The following is a 23,111-nucleotide window of genomic DNA, read 5'->3' as shown; positions in this document are numbered from 1 at the left end:
GATAACTGAAGCAGAAGGAGTGACCAAAGTAGAGTACTCAAGATAGACTTACTCAAACAAAAACTTCACATAATTAATGATAGAGCTTGTCAAAGGATGTATAGTCCCATCAAGAACAACAGTTTTTGTAGCATCTTTCTTCAAAATCCCCAAAGATCTCTTGGGTTGTTTGTGCTAACCTCTTTGTCTTATAAAATTACATTTGAATATTTATTTCAAATACATTTTCTTCATTTTTTAGCAGAAGCACCTCATTCGTGAAAATCACTAGATCAAATCGCAACAACACGATCAAAACAAAACTTATGGAGACAATCTTGGGATGAGAAAAAGATAACACTGAAAAGAATAAAATCAACATTTTGTTTATTGTTGAACAGAAAAATAATACAGGGTTAGTTTGTAGAAGTTAGCGACTGATAGCCAAAAGAGTCGATTTCTTTAGAGGTCAATCTTTAGGAACACATTTTATAGTCTATTTGATATGCAAATAAATTAGATTTCAAGTCCCAATTGATGTATGGATGAGTTGCCTGCCATGTTTTGTGATTGTAAATCCGGATATCAATCTTAGAACTATATCGAACCTACTCTGTGTATCTAAAATTGACTTCTTCCTAGGTCCACACTATAACTGAGCTCAATGACGTGCACACTCTAATTGAGCTCAAAAGGCATATTAACTATGACATCCTAAATAAAGTTTATCTCAGGCAATAGGCTACACTGTAAGCTTGTTCTTCACGCATTAATATATGTTCTACCAAGCAAGCAAGCACAAAGTGGTGGTTGAGAATAAATAATTTTATGCTAAAATGAATATAAACTTACCATCATTAGCAGCATTCAGCAAGCAATACAGCTAGTTGGTTATTTAAAGAGATCTTGTATGCAATGATATGTGCCACTTCTTTTGACCAAGTATCTCTGGATAAACCTACAATGAAGCAAAACACAGACAATTCTTTTTCAGTTTCTGCTGAGAAAGTAAAGTGTTACAAATTAATTTATACCAAATAAGTCTGACACAATGATTTACAACAAAGTCAGCTTAAATATGGTTTTTTCATAACATTACACCGCACCAGATTAGAATTCCAGACATAGACACTCATGTCAACCTTTATGACCAATGTGGATTGCTAGAATACACTGCTAGATAATCTCTTTCGAAAGTGGATTGATTCAAACTTTGGCTTGCACTCAATTTTCTAAATCTGTCATCCATAAGAAAAACTTAAAATCACAAAGATGGAAAGAGATGTCGATGGGATCTTAAAGCTTTTCCCAAAGTGGGGATTCATAGTATTTTACCTTGTAGTACGAATGATAATATCAATTTTGGTATATGTTTCGACCCCCACATACATGGCAAACGTCCATTATTAGGGGTCTCCATTTTATTCGTTTAATCAACAGGGCTAAGGCCCAATTCGCAATATCATGGATCAATGTACAGGCCCATTAACTCATGTGTCTAAGGCTGAACCTTAACCACATGGCTTGCCACTAATGTACATTGATTTATGTCCAGATTCATTTCTTATCAAAAAGATAATTATCAGTTGAGAGTTATATTCTATCACAATTGCTCAAGCAACAAGATTACTTGAGTTACAAGGACTTTCTACTCTACCTATATAAATACCACATTATTTTTCATAAGGAACTACGTGGAAACTTGATCCCTATAGAATAGATCTTGGGTACGTAGGCAGCCATTATTTGGTTCAGTTTCATCTCCCCCAACATCAAATTCATCTGTTTCTTAGTGCGTTCTTTACCATTGCTCGTTGTGTTGAAGCAGCCATCGCCGAAACATAATTGGCCGTCCCGTGGGTTTTTGAATCCATTATCACGTAAAACAATCAAGATGGTAAGCACAAGAAGCAGACCGAACAGATAACATATTCCTCCTGCCAATAGGAATCGCAACCCTCGAAATTCAAGTCAGGCAATGCAAGAACCGTTGAACAATCGAGTTGCTCCTAGTGGTAGGATCAATTCTCAACATCCAACTGCAGCAGTACCGCTGCCGCCGCTACTGCAAACGGCGATACAAACGCCTCCGAAAGAAGGCATCAAGGAAGAAAGTATAAGGAAAACCTTCATCCCAGACTGGACCGACCTGACAGGGAAGGCTGACCTCGTAGATTTGAGGAAAATTGCCATCCTAGACAGGTTTGACCAGATAGGAAAAGAAGGCGTCACATAAGAAAGTATAAGGAAAACCTTCATCCCAGACTGGACCGACCAGACAGGGAAGGCCAACCTCGCAGATTTGAGGAAAATCGCCATCCTAGACAGGTCCGACCAGGCAGGGAAAGAAGGCGTCACGGAAGAAAGTATAAGGAAAACCTTCATCCTAGACTTGACCGACCTGACAGGGAAGGCCAACCTCGCAAATTTGAGAAAAATTGTCATCCCAGACAGGTCCGACCAGACAGGGAAAGAAGGTGTCACAGAAGAAAATATAAGGAATACCAATATCCCAAACGAGACTGACCTGACAGGGAAGACCACAATCCCAGGCAAACTACCGACCTAGATAGGTTGGTTACACGCAAAGAAAAAGACAATCTCAGTCCGGACCGAAAGTGTGTACCGCCTAAAATCTCTAACTCTTGTAAGAGGTAATGGCAGGTGTCATCTTCCACATAGGTTCGACCGGGGGCGTCTGTCTGTTTAAATCTTCTGGGTGAAATGGATTTCACTCTTCAATACAATTTTTTCTGATCTGCTGGGAAAAATAATGGAGGCTTATATCGATGATATAGTCGTTAAATCGAAGGATATGGGTGATCATCTTTCCGATCTTTAACTTATTTTTTATAGGCTTAACAATTATAACATGTGACTCAATCCCACCAAATGTTATTTTGGGCCTCTCTTCTGGAAAAATTTTGGGATACCTCATGACTCGTAGAGGTATTGAGGCTAATCCTGATCAGATACGCGCCGTTATTGATATGCCATCACCCAAAAACAAGAAGGAAATTCAACGACTTATCGGGTCGGACGCCGCTTCTTCATAGATTTATTTCTAAATATTTCAATCGTTGTCATCCCTTCTTCCAGACTTTAAAGAAGGCGGCAACTTGGAACATTGATTATGAGATGACATTGCAACAACTGAAGAAATGCTTGGTCAGTCCTCCTATATTGACAAGTCCTTCAACGGGTCAACCTAGTGGCATATACCCCGGATGCCTACAACTCAAGCTGTTAGTCTTTGTTCTTTTCATTGATGATGGAAAAATCTATGGAAGACATTACTCGCCGCTAATTGGGGGCAACGAAGACCAACATGAAAACGCAATTCCTAATCCCATTGACATATGGATTGTTTACTCAGATGGCTCCCATAGTAAATTTGGATCTAGAATTGGATGTGTTTTTGTTAAACCCGGCGGAGAAAAGATTGGAAAATCTGTGCGACTTGGCTTCGCCCGCTTTAAATAACGGAAAAGTATGAGGTCGCCATTTGTGCCTTGAGAACGGCTTTAATGATCAAAAGCTGAAAGCTCAGTTATACACGGATTCTGCCTTTGTTGCAAATCAGTTTGGTGGCTCTTTTGAAGCAAGAGATGAGCGTATGATGGCTTATCTTAGTTTGATACATAGTCTTGCTCGACAATTTGATAGCATCTCTATCACTCAAAGACCCCGAAATGACTTACGTCATGCAGATTCATTGGCTTATCTCTCCTCCATTAGAAGCTTAAGGATTTGACACATCACTTTTGCAGTCATCTTTTCATTAATTTAAGTTTGAACGTTTTAACGCTCACTTAGTTCATTACTATCATTACGAAAAAATCTGACGAAGTTACCACATTTAGCTTTGTCAGTCTAAGTTTGAACGTTTTAACGCTCACTTAGTTCATTACTATCGCCACTGCAAAAAATCGGAAGTTATAACATTTAGCGTTGTGTCGGCCTAAGTTTGAACGTTTTTACGCCGCTTAGTCATTACTATCGCTACAACAAATCCGACGGTTACTACGTTTAACCGCCAAATCTAAGTTTGAAGCTTTTTTACGCTTTTAGTTCGTTATTTATCACTATAACAAATCGACAAAGTTACCACGTTTAGCTTTTATCGCCTAAGTTTGAATGCTTTTACGCCGCTTAGTCCGTTACTATCACTACGACAATATCCGACTAAGTCACCGCGTTTCGTTTTGACAATCGAAGTTCTAACGCGTTTTACACTTGCTTAGTCTAATTTTGCCGAAGTTAAGTTAGCATTGGGGCATTTTTCTCTACATGGGGCTGCCTCGCTCTATTTCATTTCAATTGCATAAATCTACAACATTGTCGGTTTTCCTTGGTATGTTATCCGACACAACAACAATATTCAATAACAAACTCATCTTTATTTTCATTTTTCATCAAAAGAAGTTTTAGCTCTATGGTATTACATTCACATAATTACCTAATCAATTGTCTCATCAATTGTCTTACGGTTGTTCGATTAAATCTTCATTTTCTTCTTGAAATCTGCATTCGCTTCGCTTTAGCGCTTTTCGGTTAACTATTTTCCCCTTGATCATTCTTTTTTCTAAGGCATTTTGCCACTCTTTCTCAACGAAACTTCGCCGCCTTCTTTTAATTCTTCTACGACATTAATTGACGCCTCTTTCAGGCAAAACTTTTCTCCGTCGACTCTTTTTGAATATAATTTGCTAGTAATACCGCGTTTCTCCATGCGGGCGAATTCGTGATTACGCCACCTTTCTTCGCGGAAAACTTTCTCCAGCCTTCATTATTTTTTTATAAGGCATTAAGCCGAACTTTCTGAGCGAAACTTTCTGAGGCTCGTACAAATGTCATTTCTCCGTGCGGCAAAAATTCGCATTACGTTAACTTTATGAGCGAAAACTTTATTCAGCTTCTTTATTATTTTTTTTTCTTTCTCTACGGCATTGTAATCTTTCCGTTCGAAACTTTTCGTCAATATCTTTTGCTCGTAATTCCGCCTTTTCAACTTGTGACTTAAATACAAATCTTTTCGTTAGTCTTTCAGACTTAACGAAAATTTGAAGCTAACTGGTAAAAAAATATTGACATACCTGTTTCATCTTCGTCGAATTTTTTGCCACCGCTTTGTCATAGTCTCCGAACTTATCTTTCTACGAAAAAAATTTCGATTTTTAAAATTTTCACCTTTCGGCGTCATTATTTTTTGTAAGGCATTCCGGCCGATCTTTCTCTGAAAATTTTCTTCGACGAAAATTTTCGCCTTCATTATTTTTCTAAGGCATTGTGCCGATCTTTTCTCTTAAAAATTTTCCGAAAATTAAAAATTTTCGCCGGGCTTCATTATTTTTCTAAGACATTGTGCGATCTTTCTACTGAAAAAATTTTCGTCCAACGCCGTTATTTTTCTAAAGCATTGTGTCGATCTTTCTCTGAAAAAATTTTCCGGCTTAAAATTTTCACGCCTTCATTATTTTTCTAAGGCATTGTCGATCTTTTTTTCACTGAAAAAAATTTTTCCGGCGAAAATTAAAATTTTTTCGGCTTTCATTATTTTTCTAAGGCATTGTGCCGATCTTTTTCTTTAAAAATTTTCCGGTTTAAAATTTTCGCCGCCCTTCATTATTTTTTCTAAGGTATTGTGCCGATCTTTCTACGAAAAATTCTCCGAACAAAAATTTTCATCAGCTTCATTATTTTTTTTTTCCTTCGCGAGTTATGTTTTTGTTGTGTTCGTCCACTGTTCCAAGTTACGGAGCTTATCACTTCCTAATCTTCATTATTTTTTTTTCCTTCGCGATTTTGTTGTGTTCGTCCACTGTTCCAAGTTACGGAGTTTATCACTTCTTAATCCGGGATTTTGTTGTGTTCGTCCACTGTTCCAAGTTACGGAGTTTATCACTTCTTAATCCGGATTTTGTTGTGTTCGTCCGTGTGCCACTACAGACCAACCACTTTCTTGAAAAGAATCTAGTTTTTTCCATACTTCTATTAATACTAGATCTGCCAATCCGGATTGGTTTTCTTTATCGATTTTTTGTCACCTATTTTACTTCTTGCTTCCCCCTCTATCAATTAATTACATTGCAACCTCATATAAATTAGTTTAAAATTATTTAACACACAATAATTCAGGCATTTTTCTTGACATTCCATTTTTCTATCATTTCCTTTTGCATGATACTTCGTTATACACTACGTCACTTTTTTCTTATTCCATTTTTTCCTTGCTTTTTCTTCTCTTCTTTGCCATGTGAACTTTGTTCGCATGACAAAGAAGGCGTGTTCGACCCCACATACGCGGGCAAACGCCCATTATTAGGGGTCTCCATTTTATTCGTTTTAATCAGCGGGGCTAAAAACCCATTCGCAATATCATGGATCAATGTATAAGGGCCATTAACTCATGTGTCTAAGGTGAACCTTAGCCACATGGCTTGCCACTAATGTACATTGATTTATGTCCGTGATTCATTTCTTATCAAAAAGATAATTATCGGTTGAGAGTTATATTCTATCACAATTGCTCAAGCAACAAGATTACTTGAGTTACAAGGACTTTCTACTCTACCTATATAAATACCACATTATTTTTCATAAGGAACTACGTAGAAACTTGATCCCTAGAGAATAGATCTTGGGTACGTAGGCAGCCATTATTTGGTTCAGTTTCATCTCCCCCAACATCAAATTCATCTGTTTTTTAGTGCGTTCTTTACCATTGCTCTCGTTGTGTTGAAGCAGTTTACTGCCGAAACAGTATATAAACAATAGACCCAATATTTCAATAAAGACATCATAAAAGAACCGACTAAAGTACACTTATTCCTGGCTCTATCATTGCTTTATTCATGTCTTATATGGGCCCCTGGGCCAAGTTCAGTGTTTAGTATCTATCGGCATGGTCAGTGTGTGTGATGGGAAAAAGCATAGGTATGTGCCTTAGTCTGGGCAAGTCCTTTGAATTTGAATTGCTGGAATCAAGAGTCTTATATACTATGTGACTTCCAGGAAGGATAGTCCCTTCGTTCACTCTCCTTGAACTGGCTTTCAGTGGTACCAAGCCTTACTCATTAGTATATTCTCATTGGTTGAATTATATTATCATAACCATAAAACGTGTACAGGTCCACTTTACGGTCAGGATAATTGAAGTTTACACGTTTAGATTGCAAAAATACATGTATGGAAAACTAACTGTGCGAAATACATATATTTAGCTCACTTTCTAACATTAGAACCATGATAAACATGATCCAGTCAAACACAAATGCAATATGGAACTACTGAGATTGCAATTATTTAGATAGAAGAAAATTTAAATTTTATAACCTTGAAGCAAATTGCTATTACCTTTTGCAGGCCGCCTTGATCGTATTGTCCCATGGACTGAAATCTCCTTTTCTGATTATACGAAATGCCTTCTAAATGCTACAATAAGCAAGCCAAATAAAAATTGGTTCAAAAAAGAAACTCTTACACTACATACATTATAGCATCCGTAATACTTTAATAGATTTATTCTAACTTGATTTCTCATTGTCTGGAATTTCAGAAAGAGGGGAGTTTCAAAGTGGAGAAACAATGGTTTGGTGATATTCAATCGTGTCATCGTTTTTTATATTCCTTCTACCTTTAGGCTCGAATCAATTTTGTTATGGCCATATTTTTCTATTTCAATTGTTCGCCATTCTTAACCCCAAAAAAACAACAAACCCCCGACTTTGCCAAAAAAAAAAACAGTGGTGTTTTTAGTGTTAACTTTTCTTCATGGTTTTTTTCCTATAGTCTATTTCTAGGTGAAATTCAATCTGTTTTCTACCAATGGATTCTAGAGATATCACTCCTTTTATTGACTAATCCATAAACATGTGCTAGTCGTCAAATGTGAATAACCAAGGAGTTATTAACACTTGAAACAATATTAACATATTCTCAGCTAGGATTCTCTCATAAACAACTTTGATAGTCTTACGGCTAGTCTAGAAAAAGAACAAAAGAATATAAAAGATAAGCAGGAGGAAGGAGGAATCATAAACAACATACTTTCTTTTGCCCCATGAAATTCCACGTTGAACTCATTGGTTCAATCATTAATTGGCCTCATACTGGAGTCACTCATCATCTTAATCCAAAGATGCAACTTCCATGTCTGAAGGTGCAAGTGTGAAATCTAGAGAAGCAAATGCAAGAAGAAATTAAAATGATATTAAGATTAAAAAGAAATGCACTCATTTAAACAAAAACTGGCAACACACATAATTGCTAGGCTTAATCAATGATTTATTGTCAACACTATACTTAATAGTTAATAATGAAAATTTTAAATAAATTAGAAAAAAGGAATTGCAAACAAAGAAAAGAAAAGTTATACCAACTGAATTGCTAGAGCATGGATGCCAATCTAAAGTGTTAAGATGCACCTAAACTAAATTTATTTGTAGAGATGCATCTCTCATCACAACAATTCTATATAAAGTAAATAGCTTCCAACCACGTCTTGACCATCCTAGTGTCACTTAAGATATATATACCAGATTATGATCTTGATTCTTACCTAATTGTAGACTACCTAAGATCAATAAATAAGTACGCTACAAAACTACCATTAGGAAGGAAGTGTGACCCATATCCTATTCCCCTGACCATTTTCTTTTCCAATATATATAACAGTAACACAACCAAAGAGAGATATTTTCAAAAGTGTAAAGGCATTCTTTATATTCATTTATGGTCCTAGGTGATAAGTCTATATTCATTGTATCCTCAATTTTCCTATATCTCAATTCTAATAGCCGCAATGGCTTAAACAAAAGGTCTCATAATCAAGTCATCCATCTAGAATTAAATTTACTACAAACTCAAAGAATAGAAGCATGAGCATAGTGGATGAAAAGTACATACTTCATGATCCATTATTTTAGTCCTAATTTCTGACTTATGTCTAGTAGTTTTGCCACACCTGCAAGCTATTAGTAAACATTATTTTGATTCATCCCAAACAGAAGATCATAACAACCGACCCTGAAGAAAAATGAACATTCCTCATCATAGGCTCATAGTACACCCACTTAAAACAACACAGTACAGAGATCAACACACTTTTATTCGACAAATTTGAATAATCAACCATCACTCTTAGTAATTATAGTCAGACTGTAGTGGCTGGTTTTGCAACAAAAATCAAGATTTTACCTTGTAATAAACAACCTCTAAAGTTGTACTGTGTTGTGATTAAAGACCTTGGTCTTAACCAAAGTGGATTTCTTTTAATGGATTGGAATTGATTGTGGTTTGAAGCATCAATTCCAATCAATATACTCCCACTCGTCCTCGCTTTCCTCGATATGATCTATAAGGTCCAATTTTTGAAAAGGGGAAAAAATGGTAAGTGCACCAATACATCAGTAGCATTAAGTACCAAGTATTCATCATGCTATCTTTAGGCCATTCGAGTTAAAAGTTAAGAAAATTCCAGTCATGGAAGCTCTTCTCTACCAGAGTATCTGGAGCCTCTACTGCGGGCAATAGCAGAATCAAAAGTGCTTTTATTCTCCCCCCTCTTTTGCTTTATTCAAATTCTGATCTCCCCCCTCTCTTTGCTTTTCTCAATTCAAACTTGAACAGGTTCTCTTAAGTAGGGTCAGATGAGATATAGTACGAGGTAGGTGGATCTTGGGAAACACAGGAGCCGCTTGTTTCCTTGGTCTTGTCACTTTGTTCGTGTCTTTTCCTTATCTTTATGGGGTCTAGCTCTCCTAGTTTCTTTGGCTGTTGGAATCAGGTAAGGGATGTGGAATTGGTCTGAGGGCCTAAGCCGAAAGACCATGAATATGAAGGAGATAACCTTGGGGGAAGCATCCTCAGGGAATAATAGAGATCATAGTAAAATAGAAAAGCTCCAACAGGATATGCATAAACTCTTTTTTTCAAGAAAGAAATCTGTAGTGGAGATATATTGCCTCAATATTGAGGAACCGGTGAATGATGCTTTGACCATAGTAGGAAAAATGTATGGGAGCCAAGGTATTGACTTGGAAGGTCTAGGGGACGATTTACATTGGACTTGGCAAACAAAAGGGCAAATCAACCTGGAGCTTATGGATAGAGATCACGTGAAGGTTGTGTTTGATGATGAATTGGAAAGGAAACATGTGCTAGAGAATGGTCCTTGGGTCTTGTATGGATATATATTTTCAGTCAAGGAATGGAAAAGGACGAACAAATTTGAAGAATATCACTTCGAGTTTGTTAAATTCTGGATTCAGATTTGGGATTTGCCAAAAGATAGGATAAATAAAGCTAATGTGTGGAGGATAGGGGCAGAGTTGGGTACGGTCATGGAGGTGGACCTTTCATGTCCTCCTGAGTTCAATAAACCAGTGGCCAGTGTAAGGGTGGAAATGGATATCAAAGAAAGGTTATCGAAAGATCAAAAGGTAAAACTGGAAACGGGAGAAACGATCATGGTAAGGCTAAAGTATGAGAAACTGGAGGTAATATGTTTCTTCTGTGGAGTGATTGGCCATGATCAATACACCTGTAGAATACGTGCACAACACAAATATGATCTCCTCAAATGTGGTTCACCAAAGGACATCAAACCGTTTTTTATGAGTTAGTTGAGGGCCAATCAATTCTATAATGAAATAGCTTACACATGCAAACAAACGGTCACTATATCAGGAACACCAGCAAAGCTTAGGATAGATGAGATGCCGGCCATTGGAGGCGAAATGCACGAGTACGGTGGCCAGAATTATAACAGGCAAGTCAGACAGGACAAGAGGGAGAAGGCTTTGTCAGCAGGCATGAAGGCAAGAGACGACAAGGAAAGAGGGTCACCATGCAGGAGCGCAACTAGGACCCAAGGTACAGACCCAATGGCTAATTCAACGGAAACAAATCCCAATTTGCGGATAGCAGTAAATGGTATGGGTAATAACCCGATTGGGTTGGGGATTCTGGGCCCAAGCCCACAGAAGGATTGTGAAGGTGTTGAGGTGGAAAAGTCTCTAGTAACATATCAAGGCCTGAAGAATGAAGTAGCCATTCAGGAGGCCCAAGCCCAAAACATCTTGGACAACTGGGAAACAACTGTGGAAAATAGATCTACGCAAGGAGATAAGAGAACAACGAATCTAGAGCTGTGCAAGAGAGAGGTCTCTAGACACAGGGCTACCACAGTGGTGTTGGAAATCAAGGAGGTTAGACAAGATAGCTTGGCCTCCCAACCAAAAAATGTTATTTCCCAGGCCTCCCACCAGCCTCATGAAGTGTCTACTCCAGTACCAGCGCCTTTTCTCCTATCATCCGATCAAGAGCACATTTATCAATTCAATAGTAGGCCTACGCGTGGGAAGGGAGTTAAGAACATGGTCTCGAAAAGAAAAAAAATGATGGGGAAGTAGAGAGGTCTACAGAACTGGGGTAGTACAAAGTGGTCAAGAAGAACAAGGAAAAATAAAGGTTGGATAAAAAAGAAAACAAGTTGGGATAACAGAAAGGGAAGACATGACACATAATGGCAATGGGTATTGGGCTAGGAGGAGTATAAGGGTGATGGCAGGCCGATCAAAGAAGGCAAAGATTTATGCTGATGAGATGAGGAGGCGTGGGTTAGGACAAGAACTGATTCCTGAAGATGCTCAAATCATTCCCATTTCCAGTGATTCTACTGGATCTCAGAGACAATCAGATTCTATGGGACAGGCTACTTCTACTGAGCCATCTTAATCGGATTCGGATTCTATGGAAGATACTCAAACTGATTCAGAGGAGGATGAAGAGTCTGACACATCTGAAGTCATAGATCATTCGGATGGGAATCAAAATCTTCAAATAATGATGGGTAATGAAGAAAGGCAAAAGGCTAGCCAGCTGAATATGGAGAGAGGACTCACTATATATGGATCTCATGCAATGAGAGGATATGAAATAGTGGACCAACCACCACCCCTTGTTGTGTATGCATCTAAAGTATCACGAGGACTACAGTGGCAAGGAAATCAAGATAGCTTCTTTGGGAATACTAGATTGCAGAGAGGTGAAAGCTCAAGAAATGTGGGAAGCAGAAGGGTGGAAAACAGGTCTGGAATGACAAGCAGTGGGGGTCTATGCACTACTCCTCCAGGGTTCGCGGTGGCTGTCCCTTCACAGCCGCCTTCACCATAATGAGTATTTACGCCTGGAATTGCCGGGATATTGGTACCACCACGGCAATTCAACAACTAAAGGACCTAGTGGGGAGTCATAGTCCAGATGTGATATGTCTTTCGGAAACAAAAGCAATTAGTTTAAGGATGAATAATGTTAGTAAGTTGATCAAGTAGGGTAGCTGTTTTAGTGTGTCGGCTATGGGTCAGAGTGGGGGCTTGTCAGTGATGTGGAAAGAAGAAGTTGAGCTGGAAATTTTAGGGGCTACACAGAATCAAGTAACAGGTAAAATTTTGAATTTCCAGTATATTGATCCTTGGTTCTTTACTTTTACTTACGGGCATCCTATTGTGAGTTAGAGAAATAAAGTTTGGAATGGGCTTAGGGATATAACTCCTCTTATCCCTGGCCCTTGGTGTCGCTTTGGAGACTTCAATGTCATCTCTTCCTTGGATGAGAAGGTAGGAGGTAGGAGTGTCATGAATAAGAGTATGCTAGAGTTTAACAACATGATAGATGTTTTAGGGCTGATAGATTTGGGATATAAAGGTCCCAAATTCACATGGAGTAACCAACAGAGGATTAAAGATCATATTCTAGAAAGGTTAGATAGAGCTTTGGCTACTGATAACTGGTTAATGTTGTTTCCTAATATGCAAGTTAATACTTTTGCCACAACTTCTTCTGATCACTTGTCTATGATGATAACTCTTAATAAGGATAATAACACTATTAAGCAAGCCAAACCTTTTAGGTTTTATAACATGTGGCTTAGGGATGACATTTGTATGCCTGTGATTGCTAATGCTTGGAACTTGGTTATGCATGATATGCCTGATTTGAATATTTTGTATAGGATAAAGTCTACTCATAATAGTCTAAATCATTGGAATAAGCATGTGTTTGGCAATATATTTACTAATATCAGAAAGATTCAGAGAGAGCTCAATGATGTCCTCTCAAAGCCTTTCTTTATCACCAATTATGAGAAAGCCAAGACTCTGAAATCTCAGTTGTTTGACTGGATGGTCAAGGAAGAAGATTTCTGGAAATAGAAATCTACTAATCACTGGATTAAAGAAGGGGGGATGAATACAAGGTTCTTCCACCTCTCTACTATTTATAGAATAAGGAAGAACAAAATTGAGAAACTTAAAACAGATGAGGGGGAGTGGAGCATTGGAGAAGAGGAAGTAGGAGTTAATATTAATGACTACTTTTCTCAAATCTTTGCTTCTGATCATCCCCAAAAAAATGACCGTATTCTTGATCTATTCAATCCTTGTATAACTGAGAGGGAGAATGAGATTCTCACTACTGTTCCTACCAGTGATATGATTTGGAGAGTGGCCAAGAAGTTGGGGAGTCTTAAAGCCCCAGGCCCAGATGGGTTCCAAGGGGTTTTTTTCCAGAGTTGTTGGGACATTGTTGGGCCTAGCATGGTAACTTTTGTGCAAAGTTTTTTTACTACTGGGATTCTAAATCCTAGTTTTAATGAAACTTTTATTGCTCTTATACCAAAAATATCTAATCCTAACCATGTATCTAAGTTTAGGCCCATAAGCCTCTGTAACTTCCGTTACAAGATTATCTCTAAGCTCTTGGCTAACAGGCTGAAATGTCATATTAATAAGATTGTGTCCCCTTTTCAAGAGGCTTTCATCAAGGGTAGGAGTATTGGGGACAATACTGGGTTGGCTTGTGAGCTTTTTCATAACATGAAAAACATGAAAACTAAGGGGGATGGTTGGGTGGCTCTCAAGATGGACATGGCTAAGGCCTATGATAGGGTGGAATGGTCCTTCTTGGATATCATTTTTGAGAAGCTTGGCTTCAATAAGAAATGGAGAGGTATGATCCAGCAATGTTTAACTTCTGTCACTTTTCAAGTGTTACTTAATGGGTCTCCTTTGAAAAAGTTCAAACCTGAAAGAGGATTAAGACAAGGGGACACTTTATCCCCTTATCTCTTTATCCTGGTTTTTGAGGCTCTGTCTAGGCTTATAGCTAGAAAAGAGCAAGAGGGGCTGATACATGGTATCAAAATAAAAAAGAGATCTCTCCCCATCACTCATCTGTTGTATGCAGATGATTTGATCATTTTTAGTAAGGTCAACACTACTGATGGGGGTCACCTCAGGCAGATTCTTGATGATTATTGTGAGGCATCTGGACAGAAAATCAATTTTGATAAGTCCAGTATGTTTTTCAGTAGGAATGTGAGATTCAGAAACAAGCTTAGGTTGAAAAGATTCTGGAAAATGAGGCAATTTGAATCCAAAGAGAAATATCTAGGGATTCCAGTTATGTTATCCCAAAGAAAAGCTGAGGATTTTGAGTTCCTGGTGGATAATGTTCACAAAAAGATTAAGGGCTGGAAAGCCAAAGTGTTGTCTCAGGCTGGAAGCGCTACTCTTATAAGCTCTGTGGCCCAAGCAACACCTCTGTATGCCATGTCTACCTACATGTTGCCTGTTTCGACTTGTGAAAAAATTAACAAGGCATGTAGGGATTTCTTCTGGAATGGGACAGAAACATCAAAAAGTGTACACACTATTGGGTGGGAACACATGTGTAAACCTAAAAAATATGGAGGGTTGGGGTTTAGAAAAACAAGGGAGATGAATGTGGCCATGTTGGCAAAGTTGTCATGGAAGGCTACCACTGATGTGGAGTCCATGTGGACCAAAACTCTTTATAGCATATATAGCAAAAATTGGATTGGAGATGTTGAGAAGCCCCCTGACTATGCATCCTTCTTCTGGAAGGGTATACATAGGGTGTTCAATACTATCAGTGAGGGGGTTCTTTGGAATATCCATAATGGGAAATCCACTTCAGTTATGAAGGATCCTTGGCTGATTTGCAATGGGAAACCAAGGACCCTTAAAGAGTTGGGTGTGATTAACCCTGATATTGAGATCATGAATGTGTCTAGCCTTTTCAAAAGTGATGGGTCTGGCTGGGACCCTGAGATGATAGCACTTCACTTTGAGCCTTTTATAAGGCAAAAAATACTAGAGGTGGTTGTGAGGCCTTTGGGGACCAGCAAGGACAAGATGATTTGGTGTGAGGATAGGTCTGGGAGCTTAACTATGAAGTCTGTTTATTCCATGCTGAACCATAGAAAATGGGAGGGACAATCTTCTAGTTATAACTCACAGACTATTGCTCACATCGGGAAGGCTAAGCTCCCAGCCAACACCCTTTTAGTCATCTGGAAGTTGTATATGATGGGACTACCTATGGGGGACAAATTGGCCCCTAAGAAGGTTCCAGGGGACTTATCATGCCCTTTTTGCTACAAGACTATAGAGTATGATATTTACTTGTTCTTTGAATGTGAATGGTCAAGAGCTCTATGGTTTGCATCTGATTTGGGGCTAAGGGTGGTTGGACCTGAAAAGGGAACCATAAAAAACTGGGTGGAGAAATTCATGTTCTGGTGCCATAGTTCCCAGGAGGAGATATCTTATGCTGGAGTGTTAGCTTGTTGGTTTCTCAACAACATGTGGAGAATCAGGAATGAGATCAAGTTTGAACAAAAGAAAGCCAATAGGGATAGGGTGCTAAGGAGAAGCTCTGTGGAGGCTTTGAAATGCATCCAAGCCTTCAAGGAGGAGGGAGTTTATGCTAACCCTAATCTAGATATGCAATTGAATGTTTATCCAAATGCTTTTGCTGACATTCCTAATGAATGTGTGGTTATTACGTTTGATGATGCGTTCAAAAAAGAGAGTGGATGGGCAGCAACTGGCTGCATTGCAACCAATAATGAAGGCAGAATTGTGGGGGCTGCAACAAGGAGGTTTAAGGCAAGGTCTGCGGAAGAAGCCGAGATGTTGGCAGCAGAAGTGGCCGGCAGCTAGAATAACCATAGTAGCAGGCTGGCATGAAGTCATTTTCCCAGGAGATTGTGCTGAGGTGATTAAAGCTATCACAAGTCCAAGTTGTCACTGGGCTTTGGAAAGCTTGAGAGACTCGATAAACAATCTTGTAGCTTCCTTGTAGTTTTATAGGTTCTTTTGGATAAGTAGGATTTTCAATGGGGATGCTCATGACTTAGCTGGTTGGACTATCCAACAGTTAACCTTGAGCTATCTTCCGAAGTGTATGATGGAGCAGAACATACAACCTATGATATTCTAAGCATATAGCTATAATATGGGTAAGTTAATATCGAAAAAAAAAAAAGTATTCATCATGCTAATTATTAAGCAACTTAGAACATACATGTGAAGGTGTCAAATCTGTAAAGCATGTGCATGTACTAACCTTTTTAGTTAGATTTCTAGTAGCAAAAAGATATACATGTGAAGGAGTTCATAACTCAGTAGGTTAGGTTGGGTTGTCAAATTTGAATAAGCACGTGGTCGAGTTATGCCAAAAACAAACTTAAAAGAAGCATTGCAAGTGTCGTTCATGGAAATTAAAGGCAGGAAAGATTCAGAAAGAGGAATTTAAATAGTTTTCCATCGTCAACCTTGGAAACGTTGATAAGTAATTGATATAAATGTTGGAAATTGATTGAAGGTAAGAGAAGAATAAGAAGGAACAAACCGAGAATTTGTAGATTGAATAACACGATTGGCGATGGTTATTTTCTCTGCTGATTTAGTCCCATTGATTATTTTATCACCGTTCAACTAATCCAATATCAAGCCAATCTTGAAATACAAAAACGTTCTTAATCAGTACCAAACACCAATACATATTGATCATATAAAACTTGGATCACTACGTCAACCATCAAAACTTCGAACAGAACATTTGAAAGTATAAGAGATAGTTATGTACATACTCATGAGGAGGAGAAGCTATGGTCTCGAGCAGGACCAACTTTCTTGGTCCACTTATATTCAACTTTCTGAAGCTTAACCCGAGGAGGAAGGAGTTCACCATAGAATTGACAATAGTTTATTTTCTAGCTGCAAGTAGAACAGATAACTGCAAAACAGATAATTGTAGCCTTTCTGGTACCATTGGGACTTCGATTCAATGTTACAACTGTAAATGGTCGTTTACACATGCTACATTCCTCATCATAATTTTTAGCCACCTGCAATATAATCATAGGAAAGATTTAATAATATGGAAAAGTAGTTTCCAGTTAAAAAAATCAATATCATGTCCCTCCTACAAGGTAGATTTTAATTTAACTTAAAAAGAGGACTCTAATTGATGGTGTCTGTGTGTGTGTGTCAGGTGCAATGAAAAACCGAGTATTGTCGTATGAATATGAATTTACAAATAGAGAGTTTTGAAGAAAAGTGGGGGACGGCCGAAACACGTTCTGCAGATCATTGGATTGGATTCCATAACTTCCTTCATTAACTCATTCATCCCCACCGCCTTGATCATATTTGAGAGAGAAAGATCTTTGAGAGAGAGAAAAAAAGAAAAATAATATACATCGACTCTTAAAACTTAATAATAGGTTCCTTTCTAGATTCTACTACGTCTTGCCCCCCCAGAGGAGATTTTTCTTTGTAGAATTCAAAGTCTCAAGGAGTTGAAGAAGCCAATGAAGTTTTGTTTTATCATGCGCATATTCATTTAATTCCTCAACGTAATATTTTCTGCATACTCATTTCTCACAATGTACATGTCATTGTATAACATATGCAACTGCATTTCACTCTAAAATGCAACTTGAAACAGAAAAAAGATGTTCCTTACATGGTCCCGATATCAATGGACCACTGCACATGGTCTTTAATCCTATATTCCATTTTGCATTTAAGCAACACTCTTTTGTGAGTTCCCAGGTCCAGCAATCTTAGCAGACTCTCAGGGATTTACAATGAATACTTTGCCCCTCAAATGAGGTCAACATAGCAACGAAGGTGAGCAACGTATTGCAACGTAAAACCATTAGTCCCCTACTTACTTAAAGACTCATCACAAATACTCACATAACTAATTTTCCTATTGGCCTAAGCATCCTTGGTCAAGTGTAAAAAAACTGTGAGGGGTCAAAATGTACCTGGTTTTGGTCATGAAACTGAAGCACCATCAGAGAGCAAGATTCAGAGATTTGATATTATTGGTTAGGAGGAGATCTCTACCGGTGTCTGCTTGCGTAGTCTACACCAAATGTAGGAAAGTTCCATCGCCTCCTACCTACTATAAATCTAGATTATATCCCATACATTACAAAGCCAAGTAGAAAATAGAATCATAATGTGCCTTATTACTAACTATATATACTTTACTTGATTTGCTATTGTTGGATAATACAGCGAGCAATGTTTATGCAATCACCAGGGCGAATGATATGAGTGAGAGCCAAAGCTAATGCAATCACCAATCGCAAGGGAAACATACCAATAACTCCAGTCCCCATTGCCAAGAATTGCAAAATCACTTGAAAAACATTGGTTTCATATCTATCAGTTCCGATTTTTATGAAATTTGTTATCTTCACTTTCAAGTAAGTTTTACATTTAATAGTATATTAAAAAAAATTCATATAACTAAAGTAAGTAGATGGTTACCCCAAGGGTTAAAGACTCATCAGAAGAGTTGAGCTGCCGGCAATCGTAATCTATGTCATCCCCACCTTCTTCTCCATATGCTTTCTTTAACAGTGGTTCACCTTTCGCTTCAGGAGATCTAAAGCTTAGTTTCCTCTTCCTCTACAAAAGAAAGCTTCTTTTTGAATTCTGCAAAAGTGAGTGCTTAGGGAGGGACTGATGTTGTTGAATACTCAACAGGCAAACAACCAACATCTGATTTGTGATGGATGTAGTAAATCAAATCCTCAGAGTCTAATAATTCTCATATCAGAGTAATATGATCCACCGACAAAATTTGCATGGGCCAAAGTGCCATAACTAAATGACTTCCGAAGATTAGAATCATCCTTGTTGTTCTCCAACTCCCCTTCCTCGCTATCATCAAAGGGAATGCGTGTCAAAGCGGATCGTGAGGTCTGCGTCGTCACTCCTAGTAGAGCACCTACCCTTACTATCCTCTTCCTCACGTGCCTTCTTTACTCTTCAAGTAGATACATAATTTTTGAGAATGTTCACTTTTCTCAGACCTGCTTTAAGAGCCAAAAGTTTATCTTTCTCTGATGAGAGCGCTTCTAACCTGGGAGATAATGGAATTAGTGATATTGCTTTCTGCACTGTCTTAGAATTTTCTTGTGTGGTTCTTAGTTCCAATAACCTGAAAAATAACTGCCAAAAAATAAAGCGCAAGGTCATAACAGAAAACTCAAGAAACGCAGTCATGAAAAAAAAACAATAAATATATCAGGAGGAGTCACATACATATATAGAAGGATGAGGTTCAGCGTCACCACTTGGGAGTCAGAGGCACGCTAACTTCAAATTCATCTTTCCCAGCTTTTGATGCATATTCTACAAGATTTAACAGTGTTATTCCAAAAATTAGTGTCTTAATTTTTGTCCCTGGCTCAAGACCTGAATAATAACGAAAAATGGATAGAGAAGCTGAATAACTTTAAAAAGAAAAAAAACACCATAATGATATAAGAACCAAATTGATAGTAACCTGAGATATACACATAAAACACCAATTATTAATTAAAATAGAAAGGAACGCCTAATATAAACATAAAACACAATATTTCAAACAGAAACCCATGAATTACATATCAATGTTTAAAATAGCTGTGACTTTGGATATAAAGTTCATGTTGGTAGAGCTCTAAAATTTCAACACATCACTCATCACAATTACTCAACCATTCCCTATTAGAATAAATCCTAATGGTAAAAGCTTAATCAACCCAATAGACAGTTATTTAATTGAAATCACAGTCATGGATGGTCAAACTCACACTCCAGCACATATGTTATATCAGTTCCAGGAAGGTAAAAGCTAAAAGAAAAGGGGGTTGAGTGCATTCAAAATAATGAACATACAATACCTTAGTAAGTTGACGACTTTCATGATTGCCACGCAAAAGAGTTATATTCGCCCAGGATATCTGTTAACAGTTAAAACACCGTGGATCAACATCTTACAAAGATTACCAAGCAAAAAAAAACATCTTACAAAGATTCAATAGAAGAAAGAAAGAAAAAAAAAGAAGAAGAGGGTTACTGTAAATACCTTGCTTTAAGAAGTAAAAGAATTGTAAAAACTTCAAGACAATTGTATCCACGATCGACAAAATCACCCTTTGACATAAGAATTATTAATTTGAGGAATAAAAGAAAGACGTAGAGATAGCACAATAAGAGATATACCATAAAAATGTAATTTGTCTCTAGTACATGTCCACCGGTTTGAAAGAGCATGATAAGATCCTTAAACTGGCCATGGATGTCACCGCAAACAATGACTGGACTGTGGACAGGTTGCACATTTGACTCTTCAATGAGAATCTCTTTCACCTTAGAAATTAGGGTTTGGGGATTATTATTATTACTATTAACGAAATTGGAGAAGATAATAAATTGGAGATTATTATTACGTATTCGCAGAGAAGCTGGAGCTCATCTTCCATTAGATGCTGGCCCGCTTTAACCTTTGAAATCCATAGATCTAGATCCATTAAATTGCCCGGAGACCAGCGGCGATGGCGGATAGATACTACTTCTGATGAAAGAAGCGATTTGGAGTTTTAAGGAAGGGTTTTGTTGAATATGGAAGCGAACTCGGGAGGTTTTGCTCAGAGAGATTTCGATTGATTGATTTTTTTTACAGGAGATTTAGATTTAAATTTCAACTTTGAAATAATATGAAGAGTTAAGATTTTACCTTATTCCCCTCAGATATCTGTGCGGAGACCATTTTAGATTATGTTTTATTTTTTCATGAAGGTATATCTGTGAAGGTATATCTATTCTCTTTCTCGGGGTTTTTTTTTTTTTTTTTGGAAATTTTATTAATAATGATAACGAGTTTTACAAATAATTAGGACAAGCATACAACAAGCTGCTCCGCAAGTCCTTTCTGAATGGCAAAACCTATCCTCCTAAAAACAAACTCGTTAGAACCAACTGTCATTACGTTACAGTCCATAACTTTCTACAATCTCTTAAGGAGCTCAACAGACTGTTGTGCCAAGAAACCAAAGGTGTTAAAACTGAAAGAAATGAAACAATGCTGGTTAGCTCTACAAGCCTCCTCGTGTTTCTCAATTTGCCCTACCATTTCTATTATTCGCTTCTCCCACCTCAAAGACTCCATTCCCAAGCCCTACTAATGGAGAGGCTCGGTTACATCAACACACGATGCCTCCCCTCGGACTATTTGTAGATCAATACATCCGCGGGCGAAGTGTCGATCTCCCCTCATCCGGATCGATTGAGAAAATTCACGGGGAGCCTCCTTCTTCAATGTGCACCCTCCAAAATGTATCACATAAAATATCTCGACATGATCATGTTGGTATTTGAAGCCTGAGAAATATCTACAATTTGCATGGTCCCCAAAAGTATCTAGTCCGCTCTTTTTGCACGGGGCATAGACCACCATCAGTACAAAGAAATCATGAGGGCGGTACGGAGAATAGAACGATACTCTACCCGTGACATCATGGCCCTAGATACCGTCTATTCTCCTAGATACCAGAGAATAGACGGTATCTAGGAGCTTTTTATTATTACTATTATTATTATTATTATTATTATTATTATTATTATAATATTTTTGTTTGTTTGGGTTACGAACAATTGAAACTGGAAAAAATAATGGGGAAAAGAGGGCGTGGAATTCTTTTTTTTCTGCCGAATTATTGCAAAAGCTGAGGTGTCTACCTCAGAGAAAAAAGGGAGGCTGACGTGGGTTCCTAGGAGCATTCTCAACTACTCAGTATTAATGGTCTTTGATGTTTCATTTTCTTGTTGTTATTACTTGTTGGCAAGAGCACGTCAGCGACAAAAGAACCGGCCAGTCATTACTGGTTTCTCCTTAAAAGCACATATTTTCTGGTTAGTGTGGTTAGAACCAGTTTACCACCTACATCTTGCTCTCCTTTAGCTCCAATTGAGAACTCTCTCCAATTGTGATAGTTGATCTCGTGATGTAAGATGCTATTGAGCTCTAGGATATGGCCTATGGGATCTAATTTGTCAGAGGTGTGACTAACTGACTATCTATCAGGTACAGATAGATAATGAGATAAGATCTAAATAACGCCTCTCCTTAGGTACATTTCCTACGTACATTGGCATATATGCCAGGAATTCAGGAACTAGAAGAAGGTTTGGCATTTGGCTTCCCCGCGAATGGTAACCAATACATAACATATTAGATAAAGCAGTAAGTTCAAGTAATAATCCTGATCGACAATTGAACATTATACATAAGAATTGCACATTATTAAAAAATGTATGTAATAATTGAACGTTAATTATTGCAAGAACAACTGAGCAAGACTAGCCATCTTTAAGACACCAATAACAGAGAGGCGGTATTTGACTTCTCAAATAGATCTTAAATTCCATTCATACTAAGATCAAACACTCTTAATGTAATACATATTTTAATTTATCAATTAAGTCCAAAGCTTTTGCAACTTCAGCAGATACAGGGCATCTTGTATGGTGTCAAATACATACAAACCCTAGCAATAAGACTGACAAGTTGATGAATTCGATCACAAAATTTGGTACCACAAATGTAGATAAACAAAATGATTTTGTTTCTTTATTCAACAAACAGCCCAGAAATGTCTCAGGCATAACTAAGTTCAGTTTAATCTGAATTCCTATTTTAGCACTACGGATAATAAAACTAGAACTGGTGGCCGCGGATGAGTTGTTTATTAGGTGTTTCCATCACTTAGCTTAGAGCATGTCAGATTAAAAAGGACGCTGTTATTTAAAAATTGCTAGAGTTTATCTGATTTTACCAAGTCATTTAGTACGTACAAACTTGCTTGGTAAACTAGCCCAATTTCTGCGTTTTTTTCTTCTTCTGTCCAATCCCTATTTATTCAATTCTCATAGGGTATCATATATATATTTGGTTAGACAAAACAAAATCAAGAG

At 37.8% G+C, this 23,111-nt stretch overlaps 2 protein-coding genes across 2 annotated transcripts; both read left to right on the top strand.

Moving 5' to 3' along the window:
• The first annotated feature begins 9,809 nt into the window (after positions 1–9,809).
• On the top strand, positions 9,810–10,604 carry LOC147479625 (uncharacterized). Its single transcript, XM_086578458.1, has one exon. The coding sequence runs from the start codon at positions 9,810–9,812 to the stop codon at positions 10,602–10,604; it is 795 nt and encodes a 264-aa protein (XP_086434584.1).
• A 2,043-nt stretch (positions 10,605–12,647) lies between these two features.
• LOC147479624 (uncharacterized) lies at positions 12,648–13,193 on the top strand. Its single transcript, XM_086578457.1, has one exon. The coding sequence runs from the start codon at positions 12,648–12,650 to the stop codon at positions 13,191–13,193; it is 546 nt and encodes a 181-aa protein (XP_086434583.1).
• The last annotated feature ends 9,918 nt before the right edge of the window (positions 13,194–23,111 follow it).

Source organism: Coptis chinensis, chromosome 8, assembly GCF_015680905.1.
Source record: "Coptis chinensis isolate HL-2020 chromosome 8, ASM1568090v1, whole genome shotgun sequence".
Lineage (NCBI taxonomy): Eukaryota > Viridiplantae > Streptophyta > Magnoliopsida > Ranunculales > Ranunculaceae > Coptis > Coptis chinensis.
This window is presented reverse-complemented; position numbering and strand designations above follow the sequence as displayed.

Excerpts from the sequence above, each read along its gene's own strand:
- LOC147479624 (XM_086578457.1), top strand. The coding sequence starts at position 12,648 with ATGATAGATGTTTTAGGGCTGATAGATTTGGGATATAAAGGTCCCAAA.
- LOC147479625 (XM_086578458.1), top strand. The coding sequence starts at position 9,810 with ATGAATATGAAGGAGATAACCTTGGGGGAAGCATCCTCAGGGAATAAT.